This window comes from Meles meles, chromosome 4 (genome assembly GCF_922984935.1).
Source record: "Meles meles chromosome 4, mMelMel3.1 paternal haplotype, whole genome shotgun sequence".
Classification (NCBI taxonomy): Eukaryota; Metazoa; Chordata; class Mammalia; order Carnivora; family Mustelidae; genus Meles; species Meles meles.
In genome coordinates this window covers 155,885,533-155,908,856 of record NC_060069.1, presented here as the reverse complement: position 1 = coordinate 155,908,856, position 23,324 = coordinate 155,885,533, and the positions used below count along the sequence as shown (strand labels likewise).

At 49.0% G+C, this 23,324-nt stretch overlaps 1 protein-coding gene across 5 annotated transcripts in view; it reads right to left on the bottom strand.

Moving 5' to 3' along the window:
* Window positions 1-23,324, bottom strand: part of DOP1B (DOP1 leucine zipper like protein B) — a 103,313-nt gene that overhangs the window by 24,785 nt on the left and 55,204 nt on the right. For 4 of the 5 annotated variants that reach the window (XR_006818001.1, XM_046001949.1, XM_046001950.1 and 1 more), the window contains 10 exons: window positions 21,753-22,434; window positions 19,673-19,944; window positions 12,511-12,663; window positions 11,707-11,807; window positions 10,830-11,020; window positions 6,417-8,046; window positions 5,819-5,930; window positions 5,021-5,209; window positions 4,760-4,882; window positions 2,502-2,636 (listed from right to left, as the gene is read on the bottom strand). Coding sequence is in view for 4 of the 5 variants with exons in the window: in XM_046001949.1 (XP_045857905.1) it covers window positions 2,502-2,636; window positions 4,760-4,882; window positions 5,021-5,209; window positions 5,819-5,930; window positions 6,417-8,046; window positions 10,830-11,020; window positions 11,707-11,807; window positions 12,511-12,663; window positions 19,673-19,944; window positions 21,753-22,434 (3,588 nt within the window). In the remaining variant the exon portion in view is untranslated. The remainder of the gene's footprint in view (window positions 1-2,501; window positions 2,637-4,759; window positions 4,883-5,020; window positions 5,210-5,818; window positions 5,931-6,416; window positions 8,047-10,829; window positions 11,021-11,706; window positions 11,808-12,510; window positions 12,664-19,672; window positions 19,945-21,752; window positions 22,435-23,324) is intronic. The other variant, XM_046001951.1, reaches the window with a different exon arrangement.

The following is a 23,324-nucleotide window of genomic DNA, read 5'->3' as shown; positions in this document are numbered from 1 at the left end:
GAATCACGGTTTTGTGACGGGCCTCACTCGGCATGTCCTCATGTAACAAGGTTCACCCACTGTTACAGCGGGTGTCAGAATTAACTTCCTTTTTAACGCTGAATGATATTCCACTGCACGGATGGATCTCATTTGTTTATCCAATCATTCATCAATGGATACCTGGGTTGTTTCTACCTTTTCACTATTTTGAGTAATTCTACTATAAACACTGGTGTACAAATACCTGTTTGAGTAAAACTGTTTTTAAAAAATCATCTTGTCCATTCCGCCAGTTTTCATTTAGGGAATTATTCTTACTGTTTTTCCTAACAATTTTATTTTTTTAAAATGTTCATTTTTTATTCTATTTTATTTATTTTTAAAGATTTTATTTATGTATGTGAGACGGTTAGAGAGAGAACACAAGCAGGGGGAGCAGCAGAGGGAGAGGGAGACGCAAGCGCCCCATAGAGCAGGGAGCCCAATGTGGGGCTTGATCCCAGGACCCTGGGATCATGACCTGAGCCAAAGGCAGACACTTAACAACTGAGCCATCCAGGTACTCCTATTTATTTTTTTAAAAGATTTTATTTATTTAAGAGAGAGCATGTGCATGTAGTGTACATGAGTAGGGAGGAGGAGCAGACAGAGAGGGAGTAGCAGGGTCCCCACTGCATGGGGAGCTGGACGTACGGCTTAATCCCAGAACCCTGAGATCATGACCTGAGCCAAAGGCAACTGCTTAACCCAGGCACCCCTTTCCTGACAATTTTAAATCAGGTGATAGGAGGCAATTATTTCAAAGTCAAAATAAATCCCTGGTTTCTATCAGATTAAGTAAGAATAGCTTCTACACTTTCAATGAGGCACCCTGCTTTGGTAAACACAAAAAGCTCTGGGGTGCCAAGCTGTCTCAGTCAGTAGAGCGTGTGACTCCTGGTCTCGGAGTCATGAGTTCGAGCCCCACACAGGGTATAGAGATTATTTAAGAATAAAATCTATTTAAAAAAAAAAAAAAAGGTCTAAGGGCATAAAAAAATGCTAAACCACAAAGTCCTCTCTGTTTCAAAACTACCACACATGACTGGCAAAAAAGGCCTCGAGGCAGCAAGGACTCTCCCGGCTGCTGTGTCGAAGCGGAGCGGCACAGCTCCAGGAGCTTCACGGTTCCATTCTGGTGCCCTTGACCCGGCACTGCGGCCACCGCGGCCACACGAAGTTCTTCCTTCTCAGAATGTCTCGAAGGAGTCCTGTCCCCGGACCTGTACTTTTCACTTTTACATAAATATTATGCAGACTTTTAACCTGCCCTTTGACAAAGATGTTCCTCTTCTCTCTGAACTCTGGTCAGGGCTCTCTTCTCGACTAGGCCTGTGGGGCCTAGGGCTTTCAGCAGGACTGACTCCGCGCCCTAACCTAACAAACAGTGCCGTGGTTTCTAGCAGCTCAAGGTGGGGTCCCTCATGATAACCACTGCCCCTTAAAATGTCTCCCGAAGAGAGCTCAAAGCTGTCAAAACAATTTGCCACTTGCTGAGTCAACACGGGAAAGGTTCTTGACCTCCCTTCTCAGAGCATTTGTTAAGAAAAGCGTAATTAGGGCGCCTGGGTGGCTCAGTGGGTTAAGCCGCTGCCTTCGGCTCAGGTCATGATCTCAGGGTCCTGGGATCGAGTCCCGCATCGGGCTCTCTGCTCAGCGGAGAGCCTGCTTCCCTTCCTCTCTCTCTGCCTGCCTCTCTTGTGATTTCTCTCTATCAAATAAATAAATAAAATCTTTAAAAAAAAAAAAAAAAAAAAAAAAAGAAAAGCGTAATTATAAATCCTTCCTTTAAGATGTACATGCATTTCCTACGATAGAAAATGTCTTTCTCAAGGACCTGGGAGACATCCTCGGAAATACTGCCACTGAAAGAGACAGGGCCCCTGCGTCCCAGGCTCCTGGGGTGTAGAAGCCTGCCTGCCACGAGCACCAGTCAGCAAACCCAGATGGCCCACTCACAATGACCAAGCCCCCTCCCCCCTTTTTGGAATTTTCCACTCCCTGACTTTGTTGGAGGCCCTGCTTGTTCACCCTTCCTGCTCCCCCGTTTTCCGGCTCAAGTACCCTGCTGCCCCTGCACAAACCAGATCTGAGGTCAGCTCTCCCCACCAATACAGTAGCTACTGAACAAAGTCAGTCTTTGCCACCTATACGCAGTATCTGTCTCTGCTTCCCCAGGAATGCCTTTTAGGCTGCAGGTACTTGGTAAGAACCCATTCCCGGGCAGGGCGTGTCCCAGCCTGGGTGCACAGATGAAAGATAGGCCCCGGCCTCCTGCGGCAACCACCTTCAAATAGGTGCACCAGAGCCCATTAGGCACACCTCATGGGGTGTCCCCTAAGCCAAGCAGAACACCTCCGTTCCCCAGCCCCAGGAAATCCAAGTTGCTCCTTCAACCTCTCCTTCCCTTCCAAACAATTTATAAGATGCGGAGACGGAGGGTGCTGCGCATCCATTTGGAAGATCCCCAGGCTTCCGACCTCATCCCCTCGGATTTGCGGCGGCCTCTTCACCACCTCCTTTGCCAGGTGCAACACCGTGTCTGTCTGTAGGGTGCTGAGCGCACAGATCAGGTCGACAAGGGTCAGCTGAGATGCACTTGCCGCTGGGACAATCTGCCAAGGCAAAAAAAAAAAAAAAAAAAATAGCTCCCTTAAAGGTCACAGAGAGAAAACAAAAATACGAATGATGCACAGAAAGTATTCTACAATAGCGGCCCCACGGAGAAAGAGCTTTAATCTTTTAAGTAAATATTTAAACAAAAACTGGGTAAAGGACTCTACTGGTAGGGATAAAGAGGAAGTTGAACCTTTAATCACAGGAACGTAGTCAGCATCTGACGTACATTAGGAGTAACAGGGGCAGGTGATGATGGGGCAGTGACAGCGGTATGTTCAAGTGCAGAAAGCATGTCATTTCATTTTTTAAAGAAGTAATCTCTATCCCCATTGTGGGACTCAAACTCACATCCCTGATTTTAAGAGGTGGTCTACTGACTGAGCCAGCCAGGTGCCCCTCAGAAAGCATTTTAGAAACAGACCCACTTAATTGGAAGGAAGCAGAGTGGCCCTGAAAGATAGCCCTGAAAGTATGAGGGCAGCAAAAGAAAAACCAGATACACCAGGTTCTCACTATTTGGTCTTGGCAGGAAAGCCCTGGTATGGGAGGTCCACTCTGGATGACGGAAGTCTGTATAACGTGGTCGCGCGCACTTGGAAGGATCAAGTTTGCCACCAGGTGCCCCAAAGGTGCTAAGCAGGGTGGCCTGGACCACTGACCTCTCGTGCTTCCTCAGGGAACAGGAGCCTACGCTGGGCACTGAGAAAGTGTCCAGGGGATGGGACCGACCCTCTGAGGGAGTTCTGAGATAGGAAACCAGAGGGTCAAGAGAGAACAAAGAAAGAGACCTGTTTTTTTTTTTTATTTTGCAGAAATAAACCATGTCCCTGGAGGACTTAGTGATGGACCATTTGGTGGTTAAAGAACAGGTGACTTATGAACTGAAGTTATCTTTAGGAATAGGAATGGGATGATGTAAATCAGTTTTACATTTTTGTAAGTATTACTTTTATAAAACAAAAAGTCTATGGAACCTGATGTGTCCATGTAGGTTCATGACTGGAACAAACATACCACTTGGAGGGGTGCTGATTGTCAGGGAGACCATGCACGCGTAGGCTGGGAGGCATTTGGGAAATCTCTGTGCTTTCCCCTCAATTTTTTTAAAAAAAGATTTTATTTATTTATTTGACAGATAGATATCAAAAGTAGGCAAAGAGGCAGGCAGAAAGAGGAGGAAGCAGGCTCCCTGCTGAGCAGAGAGCTCGATGTAGGGCTCAATCCCAGGACCCTGGGATCACGACCTGAGCCCAAAGGCAGAGGCTTTAACCCACTGAGCCACCCAGGCGCCCCCTTCCCCTCAGTTTTGCTGTGAACTTAAGGCTGCTCTTTAAAAAAAAAAGTCTTGGGGTGCCTGGGTGTCTCAGTGGGTTAAGCCTCTGCCTTCAGCACAGGTCGTGATCTCAGGATCCTGGGATCGAGCCCCACATCGGGCTCTCTGCTCAGCGGGGAGCCTGCTTCCCACCTCCCCGCCTGCCTCTCTGCCTACTTGTGATCTCCCTCTCTCTCAAATAAATAAATAAAATCTTTAAAAAAATTAAAAATTAAAAAAAAATTTTAAATAGTCTTTAAAATAATAGTTTAAAGAACAGCTATAAGATGGACTACAAGCAGGGAAGGATCCACAGGTTCTCACAGGAAGGATAACGTACCATTCCTCGAGCTGGGTGGTGGGTTCACGGTGGTTTCTCTGGTCTGTGGCACACACATGCTATATACACTCTTGTGTGTGGGCTAATAGTTACCACATTTAAAAGGTTAACCGGAAGCACTAGGTATTCATTACACCGAGATCTGACAGCCAGCCAGGGCGAGCCCCACTCCCAGACTCCACCCGCCCTCAAGCCTCCCTGGAGGCACAGCTGTGTGATCTGTGTGTCTGCACGGAGCGCTGCATGTTACACTCAACAATGAAGCATGGAGCACTGCATCAAAAACTCAGGATGTACTGTACGGGGACTAACATAACACAATAATAATAAAAAAAACCTAAAAAATAAAACAGTGAAACCACTCCAGCAGTTTCCCCTGCCTGCCTCCGATGTCACCTTTGATGACAAGCAACTGGGGGATTTCTGGGGGAGGGAGTTCAAGTACAACTTTAATTCTTAGACTCTACCTTCATCTTACTGAGACGCTTAAGCTTCTTTCTGCTCCACACTGTTGCAACCGCGGCTGTCAACTGAACCCCAAGATGGGTCGTCAACGGGTTCAAGAAGTCTAAAATTTTTTGTCGTATGATCTAGAACGCGGGCAAGAGAAGAGTTATGGCAGAGTAGTACCAGGGCTTTCATGTTATACATACATTCCCGAACATGTTTATTTTTGTGGGTAACACACGACAAAAGAAATAATAAAACCACAGAGGAAGTTCTCTCACTTTGGTGGTTTTAAAGTAAACGGAAGAGGATCCCTTCGTGGCTCCAAGGAGATCCACGGGTCTCTTGTGAGTCTCCTCCTTTCTGAGAACATTCCAGAGAAGGGCCATGGTGTTGACAATTCGAGGCAATTCTTCCAGAATGGCATTCTTGGCATTTTTCAAACTGGTAGGATCGCTTACAGCAGTGGTCTAAAATTGAAAATGAACACGAGACTCAGCTGCGTGTGTGGCACTGGGTCCCTTCCCACGAGCCAGGGCACGGGTGGGGTGGGGTGGGAGTCTGGGTCCTAGCAATCCCCTGAGCAAATCCCACCGGCTGTGGTCTGGAAGCAACATGCTTCCTGTGCACGTCAACCTGTAGCCTTCCTTTCTGGGCACCTGGGAGTCTGAGGCCCCACGTTAGGCTCAAGTCATTCGGCCAAAGCATTAGGGGCATTCAAAAATTTAATCCCCAAAGGACAGAGTAACTTACAGCTAAAATGGCTTCAGATTGCAGATTTCACAAACAGCAGGAGGTCAAGTAAAAAATACACGTGAAAAAGATGACATTTTATCCCATTTGGTTACTAATAAAACAATGGGCAATGGAAGGTGCCTCGGGGAGTGCCCTGAAGAACTAAGCTACATCTGCATTACTTTTGCATATTTGTGCATCATTTGCAAGCACATATTTGCATATATATTTATGTTTCTTACACGTGCACATTTCTTATTTGAACAGGTCGTCATAATCCAATGAAGACAAAACAATATATGAAATTTGCCTGGAACTCAGCTTGGGGGGAGAAAAAAACTTACCTTTTTGTTTTGGTTGGGTTGTTCCAAAAGACAAAAATGACTAATGGTTGTCAGACCTTCCAAAAGAGTGAGTGGGTAATCCGGAGAAATGTTCTCCCTCTTGGAGGTTAAGCTTTGGTGAAGAAATGAGAAACTCATTCAGAGAATTTTGAAGAACGAGGCCGTCAAGTTTTTAACCCCACCTCTACATGCAGAAACCAGAGAGCGAGCACTATCTTCAATAAACTGGGGCCCTCGTAAAGAAATCGTGTTATAGTAATGAGGGGCACCTTTCGTGCTATTTCACATTCACACAGTCCCTTTGGAAAAAATGTTTTCAGATGCTTTAGACTTTCTGAAGTGAAGGTGATGCATGTTTTTATTTCTGTTTTGCAAAAGTCACGGAGAGTGGCTGCAACGCTCAGCTAGCTTGGGTATCTGTGTGGAATCAAAAATGAAGGATGGAAGCATTTAGTTCTGGGTTTCCCCCTCCTGACAATGCTAACTCGGCTTCCGATTAGGCTGAAATTACCCTCCGCCAGGCTTCCCTCGCACACCAGCCACTCATCGCAAACACTGGCCTCGAGGTAGTCAGCACGGATCACACGGTTTGCCATACCTGATAGACAGCTTCACGGATTCGCTCTCATACTGCTTGACCAGCTCGTCCAAATTTTTGCAGATCTGGACAATGAAAGGAGTCACCGTCCAGCCCAGGGACTTTCCGAAGTACGGTAAGGAATGCGTGACCAGGCTCACCCAGGCCGGGTGCATGCCATAGCCGTAGGCCGGCTGCAGCCCCCGCACCACGGCGGCTACCAGCAGCCCCTGGGAGGTGAGCGGGTGTGGCTGCACGTACTGCATGGCGCTGATGGCCTGCTGGAAGTTCAGGGCCCTCCGCCACTCCCGGGACAGTTCTGGCTGATTGTCGGCCTCCTCTTGGACCTGGCCCAGGTGATGTTCCAAGACAATGAGCACCTGCAGCAGCTTCAGCAACTCGATCTGCAGGGGGTGCTCGCTCCAGATCTGATCCTGGCCCAGGTTGATGAGACTCTCCTCAAAGAGGCTCTCTTCCCGCGGGGCCCGGCCTCGCTCGGCGGTGGCCAGCCCGTAGCGCTTCTGGCTCGTGTACATGGAGGCGGACAGCGAAAGCAGGACAAACTCCTGAACTCTGCACCTCTGCAGCAAGCTGTGGACGAACTCCACGTTCTTCCCCTCGGCAGACCTGGCCACGGACACCAGCTGCGTCATTATTCTAATCAACACCTCCACGCTCTTGACCTGCACGTCCCGGTTGCCAAGGACGTCTCGGTGGGAGACCTTCAGGTAACAAGGGTAATAGCTGCGCAGGAAACTGAGGCACAGGTAGGTGAGGAGCTCGATCAGCAGAGAGTGGGGACACACGCTGGGGGACTGGGTCTGGAGCTTTCCATAGAAGCTCTGGCCAACGAGGGCCTCCTGGTGGCGAGCGAGGAGGTTGGAGATGAGGTTGAGGTGCGCGGTGGAGCTGGTGTCCATGCTGGTCCTGGACACCGCCTCGATGAACTCCTTGGGGTTGGTTTTGAGCACGGCCTCTAACACCGAGAAGGCATAAAGAACTCGCCGGGAGTCGTAGGGCTGCAGGTAGAGCAAAATGTGCTTGAACAAGGCCTCGATGGTCTCTTGCCTCTCCCGCTGCTGCTTCAGCAGCCGGGACGTGCTGAGGGCCTGGAGCTCTAAGTCGGCCTCCTCGTCACTGGAGAACGACTCCGAAGCCTGGGTCTTGTCCGAGTCCACGCGTGTCAGGCTCAATCTGGCACCGGACTTGACGCCTTCCACCTGGAAGGCCGCCAGCAAGGCTGAGCGCTTGGGGTGAACCCTGCCGCCCATGGGGATGGGCGCACAGCAGCTCTCTTCGTTGCTTAGCTCCTGCGGGTCGTGGGAAGGGGAGGAAAAGGAGGACGTGTTCTCGCTGTCTGTGTGGACGGAGCTCGTGTCTGCAGACTCCGTGTGCTCGCTGCTGTCTGGGGCGCTGCAGGCCGTCCTGTCGGGAAGGTCCATGTAGTAGGGAAGGTCATCCTCGCTCAGCTCACTCCCAGGTGGACACTTCTCTGGTTCCTTCTCCACCTCCGCCCAAATGGCCTCACGGTCGACAGCGGTGAACTGGCTCAGCGGCACGCCTTCTTCGGAGCTGCCTTCCTGAACCTCGGGCGCTCCACAGGGCTCTTTGAAGGGGGTTTTCTTCCTGTTAAACCAACGGTGCAAGTCTTCTGAAAATTACAAAATGACAAATGACTTCAGGACAGGAGAGGGAGCTCTGATAAGTTAATTCTAGAATGATCTTTATCTGAAACCCAGACAGAAAGATCGATGTTAATAAAATTCCCCCATAAAACTACAACGCCAGAGTCTCCATTGTATTATGGACAAGAGGCAGACCAAGTAAAAGTGAACGGGTCTTTTAAAATGTTCAGGGCAAGAGAATATTGGCTACACTGTCATAGAAAATACAAGTATTGCAACTTTACAGGGAGGGTGATTTAAAAAAAAAAAAAAAGCATATTATGTTGTTCCTTTTAAGAAATGAGTTTCTGGGATGCCTGGGTGGCTCAGTCGGTTAAGCCACTGCCTTTGGCTCACGTCATGATCCCAGGGTCCTGAGATCGATTCCCGAATCGGGCTCCTTGCTCAGCAGGAAGCCTGCTTCTCTCTCCAACTCTGCCCGCTTGCACACACACTCTCTCTCTTTCTCTGACAAATAAATAAAAAAATAAAACCTTAAAAAAAAAAAGAAATGAATTTCCTTTCAAGAAATGTATCCCACAGAAATGTCAGGTTTTCAAAGCTGGAAGGTATTCGGTGAACTCTCAGATGTGAAGACAAGCTAGAAGGCAAACAAAGCACTACGAGACTGAGACAACTTACAGCACAAGCTCGCCATGGAGGCCTCTCTGGGTTTTTAAAGACACATCTGTGTGTACTGATATGGAGCAACATGCAGGCTGTATTAAGTAAAAGAAGAAAAACCAAGCCACAGAACCAAGCTGTGCTGACCGAGCTCACTCACTTAGGGGACAGCACCTATAACACACAGCTCTGAAAAAAATCCGGAAGACCGTCCACCAGCCACCAATAGGACCTAGTCCTATCAGCGAGCACTGCAGGGGACTTCCGCGCATGGTCTGACCTCCTTATTACTCCAATTGTTAAAATAAGCATGCTAGTACTTCCGTAATCAGGAAATAACGCAACGCTTTAAAATATTCGGGTCTCCTCAAAAAGGAACACCACTCAGAAAGAAGTCTTTGGTAGTTACCACCAAACTGATCTTTACTGGCACCTCTCAGCAAATCTATTCTGTGAGCATCAAGCAAGATTAGGGAAGGAAGAACAGACATTAGAAATACATGAGCTGCGTAAGGCTCACGGTGATGTTTTCAAAATAGGTATCTACAATATTATAGAGATAGGGTGGGGGGTAAAGCAGAACTCTTCTGGTTGCTTCCAGGGGAAGGACAAGGCAGGGAAAAGACATCTTCTCCTATTAGGGCGGTAGCAGGAAACATGGGTTAGAGGAAGCAGCAGGAAGTGCCCTGAGACTTTGAAAACCGGGACGCGCGGTGTTAGGACTCTCTTCTTTTTTTTTTTTTTTTAATTAATTAATTAATTTATTTATTTGACAGACAGAGATCACAAGTAGGCAGAGAGGCAGGCAGAGAGAGAAGAGGAAGCAGGCTCCCCACGGAGCAGAGAGCCTGATGTGGGGCTCGATCCCAGGATCCCGGGATCATGACCTGAGCCGAAGGCAGAGGCTTTAACCCACTGAGCCACCCAGGTGCCCCAGGACTCTCTTCTTAACACAAAGGAACACTAAAAAAATTTAGCTGCCATAAATGATAGCCAAACTTTGAAGAAGGTGCTTTACTTTCTTATAACATGGAATAACAGAATGCCTTTTCTTTGAGAAGGCAGCCAGCTTTCCTTCCTAAAGGAAAACTAGAGGTTCCAGTTTTGGTCAGGGAACCTTGTAAAGAGAGGAAGTGTCTCAGAAATGACTACTTATGGGGGTGTTAGGCTGATTCTCCCTGTAAGAAAAGACTGGTGTGAACAGAAAATTCACAGCCCAGTGGGCTAAACAAGCTAAGTCAAAGCTTGTGAAGTCATCACTGAGAAAACGGCAGGAAGTCATAAAACACCGCTAATGCGGGAAGACGTGTTAGTTCATGAACTGTGCTAGGCACGAATCACCCACATGTAATGTGCTCATCGGGTTTATTTTAGCCTCGTTTTCCTTCTTCCTGCCTATATTCTACTAATTTGTGCTCAAGATGCCTCTGGGAGTGCCTGGGTAGCTCAGTCGGGTAAGCCTCTGACTCTTGGTTTCAGCTCAGGTCATGACAGAAAAATGAACAGGCAGAAAAGTAACCACTTACCTTGGTGTCGAACGTTCACAAATTAAAGTTATGTTTTAGATACGTACATCTGACCACATGACATGGAAATTTCAACTTCTCGGCCGTTCATGGCGGGAGACAACCTAAACTACCCCTTCGGTCGAAGCAGGGATCTGGAGAGAAGCATCAGCCTAGCCAGACACTGAACCACAACTCTTCTAAGCAGAGGCACACTGGGAGACACTGCGGAGGAGGGTCTGTTACTCTCTCCTCCTGCCTCAGGGGCACTTGAATTGTTTTCAGTAGCAGAAGAATTAGAAGTCAGCTATTTTTATTGGAACATGGGTTACTAACAATTTCTTTTTTTATTAAAAAAAAAATCTGTTTTTTCAGTGAAAACAACAAACCCACTCCCTAGCATTTCTAAGTGCTGGTTTGCCTGCTCCTTACATTTTAAGAGTCCTCACAACTTTACAAAGTGCCCTCACACTGCCGGTATCCAGCCAAACCACTGAGTGGGGCTGAGTGCCTTGACTGTCCCCCCAAGCAGCTGGGTTCTGGAGCCGGGTCCAAGGGTCCTGGAGCCCCTTGCTCCCTCCCAGGCCCAGGGACGTTGGGGGACATGGTGTTCCCCCAGCTGCCCTGGGAGGTGTGCTCACCTGCTGAGTTCTCCTGCTTGAGGCAGTGAATGGAGGTCCTCTGGGTTTTGGGCTGGAGCAGGAGCAGAAGCATGGGTTCCAGGATGCGGGCCACATCACCCAGGGAGAGAGCACGCACCAGCCAGCCCTGGGCTGCCGCGCTGATGGCGCCGTCCGTGCAGGCCAGACTGTCCAGCACGACGAACAGGGATCTGTGGGTGGGAGGGGTATCATGGAGCCAGCATCTGGCACTCCCATGCACCAGGATGCCCCTGGGGAGCTTCACCCATGCCGGGCCTAGGAGACCCAAGCAGACAAAGACAAGGGGATTTCCACCCTAGAATCGCTGGAGGGGCTTTTTAAAATCCCAATGTCCAGGCTTCACCCCAAATTGATTAAATTGGCTGTGGGGGGTGTCCCCCCACAATCAGAATCAGCTGGCATTTCTCTAAGGGTGTATGTCTGGCCCCACACCTAGTTTTGGAAACAAAGAAGGGGATTTTTTTTTTTTTTTTTTAAGTGCAACAGACTGTACCGCAATTAAATTCACATCTCAAGCACACGGTCAATGACACTCAAGTGTCCACACTCAGTGCAGCCACAGCTCTGATAAAGACCCAGACCACTCCACTTCCCTACGGAGGTCCCCTCTCAAGGCTTGATCTCAAAGCTGCTCAGGTGATTCTGCTGCAAGGGCCTTCTGCCCCAGGACCAAATTAAGAAATTCCTACTACACATCCACACGAGTCTGGCCTGAAGTCACTCAGGGGATCATGGGAATTGTTTGCTGGGTATCCAGAGAATGGGGTCATTTCACACGTAGCCCAAGACCCCACCCAGAAACCCCAGCAAAGTGTCCTTTGCATTAAGGGTAATGTACCCATGAGGACCATCTTACCTGTCAAAGGAGCGATTGTGAGATGTCACACGACTGCCCTGGGTCTCTCTGGTCAGGTGCCAGATGACGGAAAACCTAAACAGAGCCTCCAGTCTCGTTCCCTTGATGAGGAAATAAACAGAGTGAGGCACCTACTCCCCTCACAGCACACTGCTTGCAATCACAGCAAACCCGGCTTTAGTCACACACACGAGCTCAGCACAACGACGGCAACATGAGCGGCGGTGCTGGGCTCTGGGTGGTCTCGCGTGGCCCGGGGGAAAGGAAGACCGGCACCCTCTCCTCCTGGACACAGTGGAGCACATTCTCAAGACTCCACATTAGCTGGACCACAGGCCCAGGGTCACGCCTGGGCCTGTGGTCGAGGATCACAAGACCACGAAGAGCGCGGCGTTCTCACATACCTCGGACGTGTCAAGCCCAAGTGGCTCAGAGCACAAGGACACAGCCTGACCGCCAAGGACGGCCAGGGCGACATATTCTCTATGACTGCCTACTTCACCAGTAGTTCTAGGGTCCCTGCAAGCACTCAGGATCCTGCAAACATCACGGGAGTTGGGGGAGATTTCCCTGGTTGAGTCTTAATATGGACACAACCCATGTTTAGGACTCTAAAGGGGATGGCCAGTCCTTTGAAGGCCTCCCAATCCTGAGATCCTGTAACACCTCTGCTTCGTGATCAAGATGACCACTGAGCCCCAGAAGGGCTGAATACATGGAAGTCTGCCCCCGGCATGTACAGGGATGGGTGGCCTGGCACTTGGGATCTTTGCAGGACGGAGATGATAGGCTGCAACGACCTACCTTGTCAGGGTCCAGGAGGGCATGGCAGATGATGTCTTCACAGATGTTGGCCGTCGGGGCCAGGCAGTGCAGCCGGTAGAACAACTCCACACAGGTGATGTGATGCTCCCGGGTCTCCTTGTTCAGCTGATTCCAAAGCACACGAGCCACCCTCTGGGGCAGAAGGCAGAATGTGTGAACACAGGCAACACCCACACTTCCTCCCTGTGCCAGTCCAGTCCTAGCCCCAAGGAACTGGGTCCTCAATACACAAAGGAGTACCACTAACAAACCAAAGGAAGCAAACCAAACCCCAAACCAAACCAAAACCTCACCAGGTGACGTTACAGGTTAAACTTGGAGGTGTCTCTATACCCAACGTGGGGCTCAAACTCATGACTCTGGGATTGGGAGTCACATGTTCAAGTGACTGAGTCAGCCAGGCACCCCAAAACTACTCTTTTTAATTTTTAAGCAAGCTCTATGCCCAACGTGGGGCTTGAACTCATGACCCTGGGATCAGGAGTCATGTGCTCTATCAAATGAGCTAGCCAGGTGCTCCTTGAAACATGGAAGTTTGACCTTGTAGCTAAGCACACTGCAGCTCTCACTCAGATATTAACATTATTTCAGGGAAAAAGTCAAGAACCTACCGGCTGACATATCCCTTCGACAAGACAAGCACACCTGACCAAGCTTTACTACATGCTGTTACGGGGGTTCCAGAGCTGTGGCCCCAGAAGTGTGGTGGATTAGCACTGGTCGCCAGTCTCGAGGCAGACACACTCCCAGCACCTTACCACCTACGGCTGGCTTACACTGGTCACCACGCGGTACCGACGAAGAGTCATGGCTTTCCGCTTTAATCCCACAAACCTGTCCGTTCCCATTACTGTGCACAGTGCCACGGCAGACGCCCAGTTCGTTTTCAGGACGCAAATCACACCCAAATCAAGTCCTCCACCTCCTCTGCCCTGATCTTAGCTCTTTAAATCTACGGGGCCTGGAGTGGCTGCCGGGGATGGGGGGGCGCGGCGGGCCCTGACCCAACCAGATGAGACTCAAAGGGAAGGACCCACTTCCGGAAGGGAATTTCTGAAGGCATTCTTCCAGGTCATGGGAAAAGACCACGCATCATAAACTGATATTTTATAAATACATCCCAGGTCAAATGACGTTTGTTGACCTATTTACTTCTATTCGACAAAACTATCCTCTCTGTTAGATCAAATTAACCGCTGACTGGCTGGAGCCCCTAACCATTATTTTCATTACTTTTTGAATCTAAGGGAATGTGACCAATTACCAAATTGCAATGAAACCTGATATAAAACTTTTAATCAAGCAGAATAATCCCCTTACTTGTCATCCCTATGGGCAAATTTATGTGGAAGAAACTCCTTTTGGGAGGTTTAAAACCATGTTTTTTGAAGGGTCAGGGAGCTGATGTTGATCACAACACACACCCCTGCTCCTTCGTCGGTGTGGGGCTTCTCAAGCCCTACGTTCTGCACACTTCCTTAGTGAACTGAATTCTGCCACTACCACCTGGTTAGGAAGGTCGGGGCACTCGTGGGATAGTGAACCTTATTCATTGCATTGTGCGCAACGCAAACACTGGCATGGGGACTATTCTGTGGGAATGAGCAGAAGATCGGAGCCAGCCCTACACCTGGAGGCCGAGAGCCGGGGCAGGGCCCGGCTGTTGGTGCGAGTGGCTTCACTGCCTCCCACCCAGCATCTCGACGTGGGGAGCAGCCAGCCAGTGCTGCCGTTCTGGATGGCTTTACACTCTACAAAGTGCACCCCAGTGCCTGGCGAGTGGTACACACTCAGATACGTACCAGATAGGACTCAAAATAAAAATCAAGACTTCAGAAAGAACTCAGAGAAGACTGCCTTCCAAAAACATCACCAAGGGTACATCGTCAAAACAAGAGTGTTTAATGCAATCACTGTTATTCTAGTAACAGCTTTCCGAAGACTCAGACTAAATCCTTCCTACTTTGGCATTCCCTGTGCCTCACGACACAATGACCCCACACTTCTCAGATACACGCAGGAGCAAGGACGGACTTGCCCAGTCACTGCTACTGTATCATAGTGACACTCTTCTTGCTCCGAGAGCCACACGGACTCAACTCTGGTAAGAAGGGAGAGGGAGTGGGTGTGGGATGAGGTGCCCAGGCCGAACAGCAATCAGATGAGGCTCCACCAGGACCTGACCCCGCAGATGAGGTCTGAGTGCACAAGTTAGTCTGGCTATGTGAGGAGCTCTGTGAACTCTTCCAAAAAAAAAAAAAAAAAAAAAAAAAACAACTACCATAACTGATTATAAAAAAAAAAAAAAAATCACCAAAACCCACAAATCAAACATTTAGAGCTTCTGGAAATTATCCTAAGGGCACTCAGGCAATAAAGAAACATTTATTCAAGAAAATCTACTAAATTCCAGTAAAAGCAAAAAGTCTGTGGCAGTGGAACTGTGACCCTATCCACCCCGACTCAGCCCAGCTTGGTGTGACAAGGAACGTGACTATCCACTGCACGTGGAGTTCCCTCCCCCCAGCTCCCAGTCCAAGGCTCTGCATCTCCATGAAAGGGGCAGGCCACGGCATTTCACGCCTCTTCCTCACTCCTGGGAGGAGGCTGTATCCAGACACTGCAGGCCAGGAGTGCTGGAGTTCCGATTGTTCCTCCCCTAGCGTGCTTGTGCGGGGATGTGATGTGCTCCAAGAAGCAAGCTCAGACCACTAGGGGCCACCGCCCCTGAGGGTGACCTGCACGGCTAGCCCTCCAAGAGAAAACAAGTCATGTCTCAGTTCCCAGCTCTTCCTGAGCAACGGGCATGACCCAGAGAGCTCCGTCAAGGAAACCGTGAGGAAATTCAAACGTAGGAGTGCTCTCAAGAACAGTGGAATTCTGTAGTAAGTAATTACCACAAGCCCAGCAGCCCCACAGCAGCAACGTGTTAAAGCAGAGGCCAGCTTTTTTACCAGAAGTAACCGGGATGAGAGATAGCTAGGAAGAACCCTCGTGGGTAAACAAACAACTCAGAGTCTGGCTTCAAAAAACAATCAGACTGTGGAGTAACGTAGGCCTTCGGGGACTGCTGAAAACATAAGAGCAGGTGGCCAGCCAGCAGCTCGTGGGACCTGATGACTGGGTGTGATGGTGACAGAGACAGCCTCACGGAGAGAGCAGGAATAGAGACGGTCAGTGAGAACCCTGCTAAGACGGCCGTCAATACAGGTGACTGCACATCCCTCCAGGGAGCAGCGCCAAAGGACTCACACGGCAGGGGAGATGGACTCACCAGTCTGGGCAAGTCACCGAACAGTGAACAACAGATGAGGACCAAGTAAGATGAGGGGGTGGTCAGAATACAGTAAAGTTGCTATGATACACTATCTAAAATGTCCAGTCTTCGGGATGCCTGGGTGGCTCAGTGGGTTAAGCGGCTGCCTTTGGCTCAGGTCATGATCCCAGCGTCCTGGGATCGAGTCCCACAGCAGGCTCCTTGCTCAGCAGGGAGCCTGCTTCTCCCTCTGCCTCTGCCTGCCTCTCTGCCTGTGCTCACTCTCTCTGACAAATAAATAAATAAAATCTTAAAAAAATAATAAAATAAAATGTCCAGTCTTCAACAGAAACAGTAAGACATGCAAAGAAACCGGAAAATCCGACACTCGGACAAGGGAAAAAAGTGGGCAGTAGAAGGTATCTGTGAGAGCAAACAGGTGTCAGATTTATTCAACAAAGACCTCAAAGTAGCCACTGTAAGTGTGCTCAAATACTAAAGGAAACCATATTTTAAAAAGTAAAGGAAGGCACGATGACAATTTCTCATCAAGCAGACAATATCAACAATGGCTCAGTTGGTTAAGCGTCTGCCTTTGGCTCAGGTCATGATCTCAGGGTCCTAGGACAGAGTCCTGCTTTGGGCTCCCTGCTCAGTGGGGAGCCTGATTCTCCCTCTGCCTCTGCTGCTCTCCCTACTTGTTCTCTCTCTTGCTTCCTCTAGTCGAAATCTTGAAAAGAAAAAGAAAAGGTTGAGTAAAATTCAAGGCACACAGATTACACCGGAACACGCAGAAACACACTCGCGTGGAGCAGCACAGAGGAGGGAGACAGGCGCACAGGTCCACCGGGGGAGGCTATGGCCCAGGTACAGACCGAATCCACAAGCCAAGGGCCAGGAATGGAGATGGAAAATGGTAAAAACAAAAAACAAAAAAGCCCCCCAAAACCAAAACAACAACAACAACAACACCAGAGAAACAGAAAGGAGCAGGGAAAACACGTGCAGAAATAACGGACAAAAACTTCCCAAATTCGATAAAACAACCACAACGAAACATTAATCAACACATCCATGAAGCCCGACGCATTCATAGTAGGATACATCGCACACGATCCAGAATGGACCTATCACAATGAGACGCTAACAAAGACGAAGAGAAAATCTTGAGGGCAGCAAGAAGGAAACCACTCATCAGTACAAGGCAAACCTAAGAAGATCCAGAGCTGCTATTCCATAGAAATGCCAGAGGCAAGAAGTCAGCGAGTCACGTATCCAAATGGAGAATCCCAATGTGAGTTCAAACATTCACATGAGCATTTGTTACGGGATTACAGCAAAAGTGCTGTCGGGGCATCTGGGTGCCTACTCGGTTAAGCATCTGACTCTTGATTTCGGCTCAGGTCATGATCTCAGGGTTATGAGATCGAGCCCCGGGATGGATTCCATGCTGGGCGTGGAGCCTGCTTAGGATTCTCTCTCTCTCCCTCTGCTTCCCAGCCACCCCCTCCCCTGGGCACCAGGCACACGTGCTCTCTCTCTCTGTCAAAAAAAGTGCTGCTTTACTTAAATATTGTATATTCAAGCATATCTGGGACTGATTAAGGTATTTTTATCCTTATATTCTAAGTTTTGAAAGAACAGGAACAACCTAACCAAGAACATTATATCTAGTAAAACTATCTTCCATAAAAGGAGAAATAAAGACATTTCCAGATAACGAACACTGAATGAATTTGTTGCTAGCAGACCTGTCTTACAAGAAACACTGAAGGAAGTTCTGGTGGGGGGGTGCGGATGGAGTAACTGGGGGATGGGCATGAAGGACGGCACTTGACGGAAGGGGCACTGGGTACTATATGCTGGGTATGTGGATCACTAAATTCTACCTCTGAAATTCCTAACACACTATATGTTGATTAACTGAATTTAAATTTTAAAAAATCAAGACAAAACAAACACTAAAGGAAGTTCTTTGATGTGAAAGCAACTGACCCCAGACAGTTAATCAAATCCATACAAAAAGCACCAGTCAAGGTAATTGTGTAGCTCTAAAAAGACAACTTAAATGCCGATCTCCTTTCCGCCAAATGATTTTTTTGAAAAGACAGAGTAGGGCACCTGGGTGGCTCAATCAGTTAAGTGTCTGCCTTCGGCTCAGGTCAGGATCTTGGGGTCCTGGGATTGAGACCCGTGTCAGGCTCCCTGCTCAGTGGGGAGCCTGTTTCCCCCTTTCCCTCTGCCTGCCGCTCCCCCTGCTGTGGTCTGTCACTCACTCTCTCTCTCAAATAAAAAAGTAAAATCTTAAAAAAAAAAAAAAAAAGTTGCATAAAGTGCAAGGCATACAGGCATCACTGCACTATTACTGGAATGTGCAGAAACACACAGCTCCAAAAATATACTGCGAAAAACCATTAGAGCGATTAAAACATTACATAGGAAAATATCCATTTGCTGGAAAAGAAAACAGTAAAGGGAGGATAACAAAAAATAGGGAAAACACTAAGTAAAATGGCACACTTCTGTGACTACGGGAAAAACCACTCAATTGTACACTTCAAGTGGGTCCCGACTTGTATGGTAAGTGAATTTTATCTAACAAGAAACAAAGCCAAGAGGTAGCCTCAGTTATGTGACCTGCTTGGGAAGAGCTCATCCCAAACAGGAAAAAGGCAGCCTGTTTCTTTTCTTTTAAGATTTTATTTATTTATTTGACAGACAGAGATCACAAGTAGGCAGAGAGGCAGGCAGAGAGAGAGGGGGAAGCAGGCTCCCCCAGAGAGCCCGATGCGGGGCTCGATCCCAGGACCCTGAGATCACGACCTGAGCCGAAGGCAGAGGCTTAACCCACTGAGCCACACAGGCACCCCAAGGCAGCCTATTTCAAAGGCTTCCAACGCACAGGCTGTTGGGACCTGAAGGGACAGTAGAGTTTCCACATCTCATTCACCCATAAATTATATAAAATATCTCTTCCTAAGTGTCAAAACTTTCCAGGGTGTCTGCGGCCCCATCCCCGCAGGTCCCGGTGAGTGGGCACATCCCCATCTGCCCCACATGACCTCCTACCCCTTGGCCCCAGTCACTGCTGCATGGGCTGGAGAAGCAGAAGGCGCTGACCCAAGGGCGCCTCACTGACAGACTGTTTAACAGCCCCAACCCATTAGCTCAGGCTTGCGGGAAAGATATATGAGCATCATTAGCTATAGGAACCAAACTTGAGGATCATGAGGCAGACGGAAGGTCAGGTGGCAACCAAGTTTGTTAGGTGACCCCTGGACACCCCCTCGGCCAAGCGAGGTGCAGAGGGAGCAGCCTCAGGATCTAACAGCCCCCAGATGAGACCCCGCGAGACCCAGCTGCATTCCGCTCTTGACCTTTGGCATCTGTGGGCACTATCTCTATAAGAAACTTCACTTTTTTTCATGAGCTCACCAGAACTTTTAGCTTCTTTTGCAATTAAGTGAGCCCTATCATATGTAGCTATAAGTGATTTCACTTTGTCCCCCCAAAGACGGATGCAAGTCCCGCTCACCATCTTCAGCGATAATCTTCCCTAAATTTGACAAGTACTAAGCTTTCCTTGAGGTGAACTAGCTTCAAAGCCTTTACCCTTATTAATCAGGGCACAGTCTCTTCTTCCGTATATTTAGATCACTTAACAATCCTTACCATGAAGCCAGTCAGCGGAAAACTGAGCAGAGCCAGAAACTGTGCTGCAGCCTGGGAGAGAGCGACAGACAAGGCGGGCACAGGTCTCGAGCAGCCCTCTGGGGCTGTCATCAGAGCCGCCATATCCCTAGGAGAGTGACTACCACCTTGCGGGCAGCTCTGAACAGATGGTTGGGAAGAGGGTCTCGCCGGCCTCCGCCCAGCGGGGGATACCTGATAGAAGTCGGTCTTCTCTGCGATGACTCTCAGTATCCCTGGAGCAATGGGAGGGACCGTCACCATCTGCAGCTTGCCGAAAAACGGGTTGTGTCCAGAGCTTCTGTAACGTTTCATCTTGTCTTCGATGACAAGCGCTAGGGACTGGGAATGGTTGATCACCTCCAGCAGGGTGGAGATGGCCACGTTCTGGAGGAAGCAGTCGGTCACACAGCAGCTGACGGTCATGAGGGACCTCAGCCAGGACGGGAAGCCGCAATCGCCGGCCCCTGCAAGGAAGCCAGTCAGAAAGACAGAACCACGCGATGATGGCTCGCACTGTGCAGATTCGGAGACACTGAGATCCACAAGTCAGGGGGCCAGCGGCGTGATAACAACCTTCTGGGGGTGCCATGGTTATCAGTAATCATTCAGGGCCAGAGGACAAAGGACACTGAGTCTGCTTTCAAAAGCTTGTCAGGTTATTCGATTTCTAAAAATGTCAATCTCAGGGCTTTGAGATGACTCAGAGTGCCTGCCTTTTATTTATTTATTTAGAAATTTACATATGGCAGAACTCATATTAAAAGTTTTGTTTAAATTTACATATAGTAAATCCACATTTGTGGGTATAGAGTTCAAAACATTTTTTTTAAGGCTCTCTTGGTGGTAGGACACATGGCATTAGCTTTCAAAGAGGCCCAGAATAGGGGTGTCTGGGTGGCTCAGATGGATAAGCGTCTGCCTTCAGCTCAGGTCATGATCTCAGGGTCCTGAGACTGAGCCCCACACTGGACTCCCGGCTCAGCAGGGAGCCCGATTCTCCCTCTGCCACTCCCCCGGCTCGTGCTCTGTCTCTGTCTCAAATGAATAAATAAAATCTTTAAAAAAAAAAAAAAAGAGGTCCCAAATAAACTGAGGACTTGAATTCTAAGTGCCGATCCTTCAAGTACAGTGTCAGGTGCAGCTAATGAGCCACGAGCAAACTGCAGAGGAAATTAACTGTGATGACTACAAGAGGGGACGGCTTGGTCCTGTGTTCCTACGAGCTTAATCACTTCTTTCTTGTTTTCCACCTTCCTCTCTTTTTTCTTTTAGGAGTTCACTGCCTGCTACAGACTGAACTGTGTCTGCCCCAAATCCATATGTTGAAGCCCCAATGCCTAAAGTGACGGTATTCAGAGTGGAGCCCTCGTGACGGCATTAGCACTCTGGTAAGAACAGATGCCAATGAGATGCCCCCGTGCCCCCGGGATGTGAGCACCCTGTGAGAAGGTAGCCGTCTACAACCAAAGACGAGAGCTCTTATCAGAAACAATGCTGGCACCCTGATCTCAAACTTCCAGCCTTCAGAACTGTGAGAAAGAAATTTCTGTTCCTTAAGCCACTCAGTCTATGGTTTTCTGTTATGGCAGCCTGAGCTTCTAAGACACCGCCTATTATGGGGTGAACTGTGTCCCCCTGACTCCCCAGAATTCTTATGTTGTAGTTATAGGTCCCTTTAGGACCTCAGAATGTGACCTTATTTGGAAATAGGGTTGATGTGGATGTAACGAGTTCAAACAAGGTCATATTAGAGTGGTCCCAATCCAATATAACTGGTGTCCTTACAAAAAGGAAACTGAACACAACGTATAGATGTACACAGGGGGAAGCCACGCAAAGACTGGAGTTATGATGACATGAGCCAAGCAACTACCAGAAGCTAGGGAGAAGCTAGAACACACCAGAACAGCCCAGCCAATATGCTGATCTCAGACTTCTGCCTCCAGAACTGTGAGGCAATGCATTTTTGTTGTTTAAGACACTTAGTGGTACTTCGTTACAGCAACCTTAGCAGACTAACACAAATCTTTAACGATTGGTCTCATGAACTAGTCTATTTACTATTTATCATGAAGCACCTTTTACGTTCCAGGCCTCTTAACGGGCTTTGCGGGACTCAAGTTTAAAAATATGGTCCCCGCCTCACCAATCTGCCATCTTTAAGAGGCAAGTCAAAAGCCCACACCATGAACGACAAAAACACGTGGCAGAGAGGGTGTGAGCCACATGACCGGACTCCGCAGGGCGGACTCCAGTGGGGCAGCCCTCTCACCGGGAAGCTGGAAGAGCGCTTCGCAGAGCCGCTCGGTCTCCTCCTCCGACAGGTAGACGGGGAAGGTGGCGCAGTCCAGCAGCAGGTGGCAGGCGGCCGCGAAGGCTTCCCTGCAGCCCTCCCGTGAGCAACCCAGGTCAACCGCCACCTGCTCCACAGCCCAGTCCTCCTTTTTTTGGCCGGGGCTCCTGGGCGGAGGTGATGGCGACTCTGCACTTTTTGTCTTAAACGGAGACCCTCGAGCCGTGAACAAGCCTGAGAGCATCTGCTTAAACTGGGGCACGCTGATGGGCTTCGCGTCCCACGGGTTCTTCCTGTCGGAGTCGCTGCCCGCTGAGCACGGTGGCGCGTCCTCGTCCCTCCGGCCCGCGGGCTCGTCACACTTGTTCTCTTCTCCGGACCCTGTCAGCTGTGTTCCGAAAATGTTCTTGTGGGCAAAGTTGGCGATCAGCTCCTGGATGCAAAGAAACGTCCTCTGCATGCTCCCACCCTTCTTCCAAACGTCGTCCTTGTCCGGAGAAACCCTGGGGATCCTCAAGTGCTCCGAGAGCTCTGGCGACGAGGCACTGAGCCCGATCCCGCTGTCTTCAGATTTAAGGGGAGGAAACGAAGCCTCTTCGTCAGCCGGAATCACTGCCTTTGTGTCTATAATCACTTCACTGTTTTCACCTTTTACTGGACTCTGCAAAAAAGAAAAAGGAAATTTGTGTTGTATGCATCTCCTAAGGCCAAGGGATTCAAATACCAGCTGAATCGGGCAAATCATGAATAGGTTACTTCCAGTAACCTATTTTTTTTTGAAATCCGAATTTTCTACACCAAGAGATCCCCCGTGTAAAAGTGTATAATACAATGAAGAAGGCACAACAGGGGGAAGAAGGGGGGGCAAGCCCAAAGAGGAGGCTGCTGGGCCCCATACTCTCCAGGAAGGCGGGCTTTGAGCCCACCTTGTATTATTTATTTAGGTTCAAGGTTCAAGAATGTTATTTAAGAAGAGTTTCTGGCATATTCAAATTAAAAAACTGAATGAGGATGTCGGGCTGAGGGTAAAAGAAAGGCAGGAAGAAATAAAATGAAAGCAGAAAGCCAGAGTAAAGTGTTTACCCATGTACATGTAAGTACCCCTCCACCCACCGACTGGTGAGCGTGTGAGTGTGTGTGCGTGCGTGCGCGTGCTCCATCTCTTTTTCAAAGGGATGACACTACGATCTATAATCAGTCAGTCTTACACTAACGTCATTAATAGCCCATGAAATTTAAAACATTCCAGCATTTAAACCACTGTGCTCTACAGGGAAGAATGAAATAGTCCATGCTTTGTGAAACATCGATAACCATGTTTGAAGACACATGCTTAAACTTTGTATCTGAAATCATTTAAGGGACTTTTTAATTAGCTATTACAGCTAGGGGGGAAAAAAAAAGGACTAATTCTGTGAAGGAAGTTAACAGTCTGTGAGTGAGTCTGCACCCCAGTGCAGACCCGGCTCTGAGTGCTGGGAGCAGCTCCCTTTCTGGGTGTCCGCCGCCCAATCGGACTGCGTTCCAGCCCGCAGCTGCACTGGACGCGTG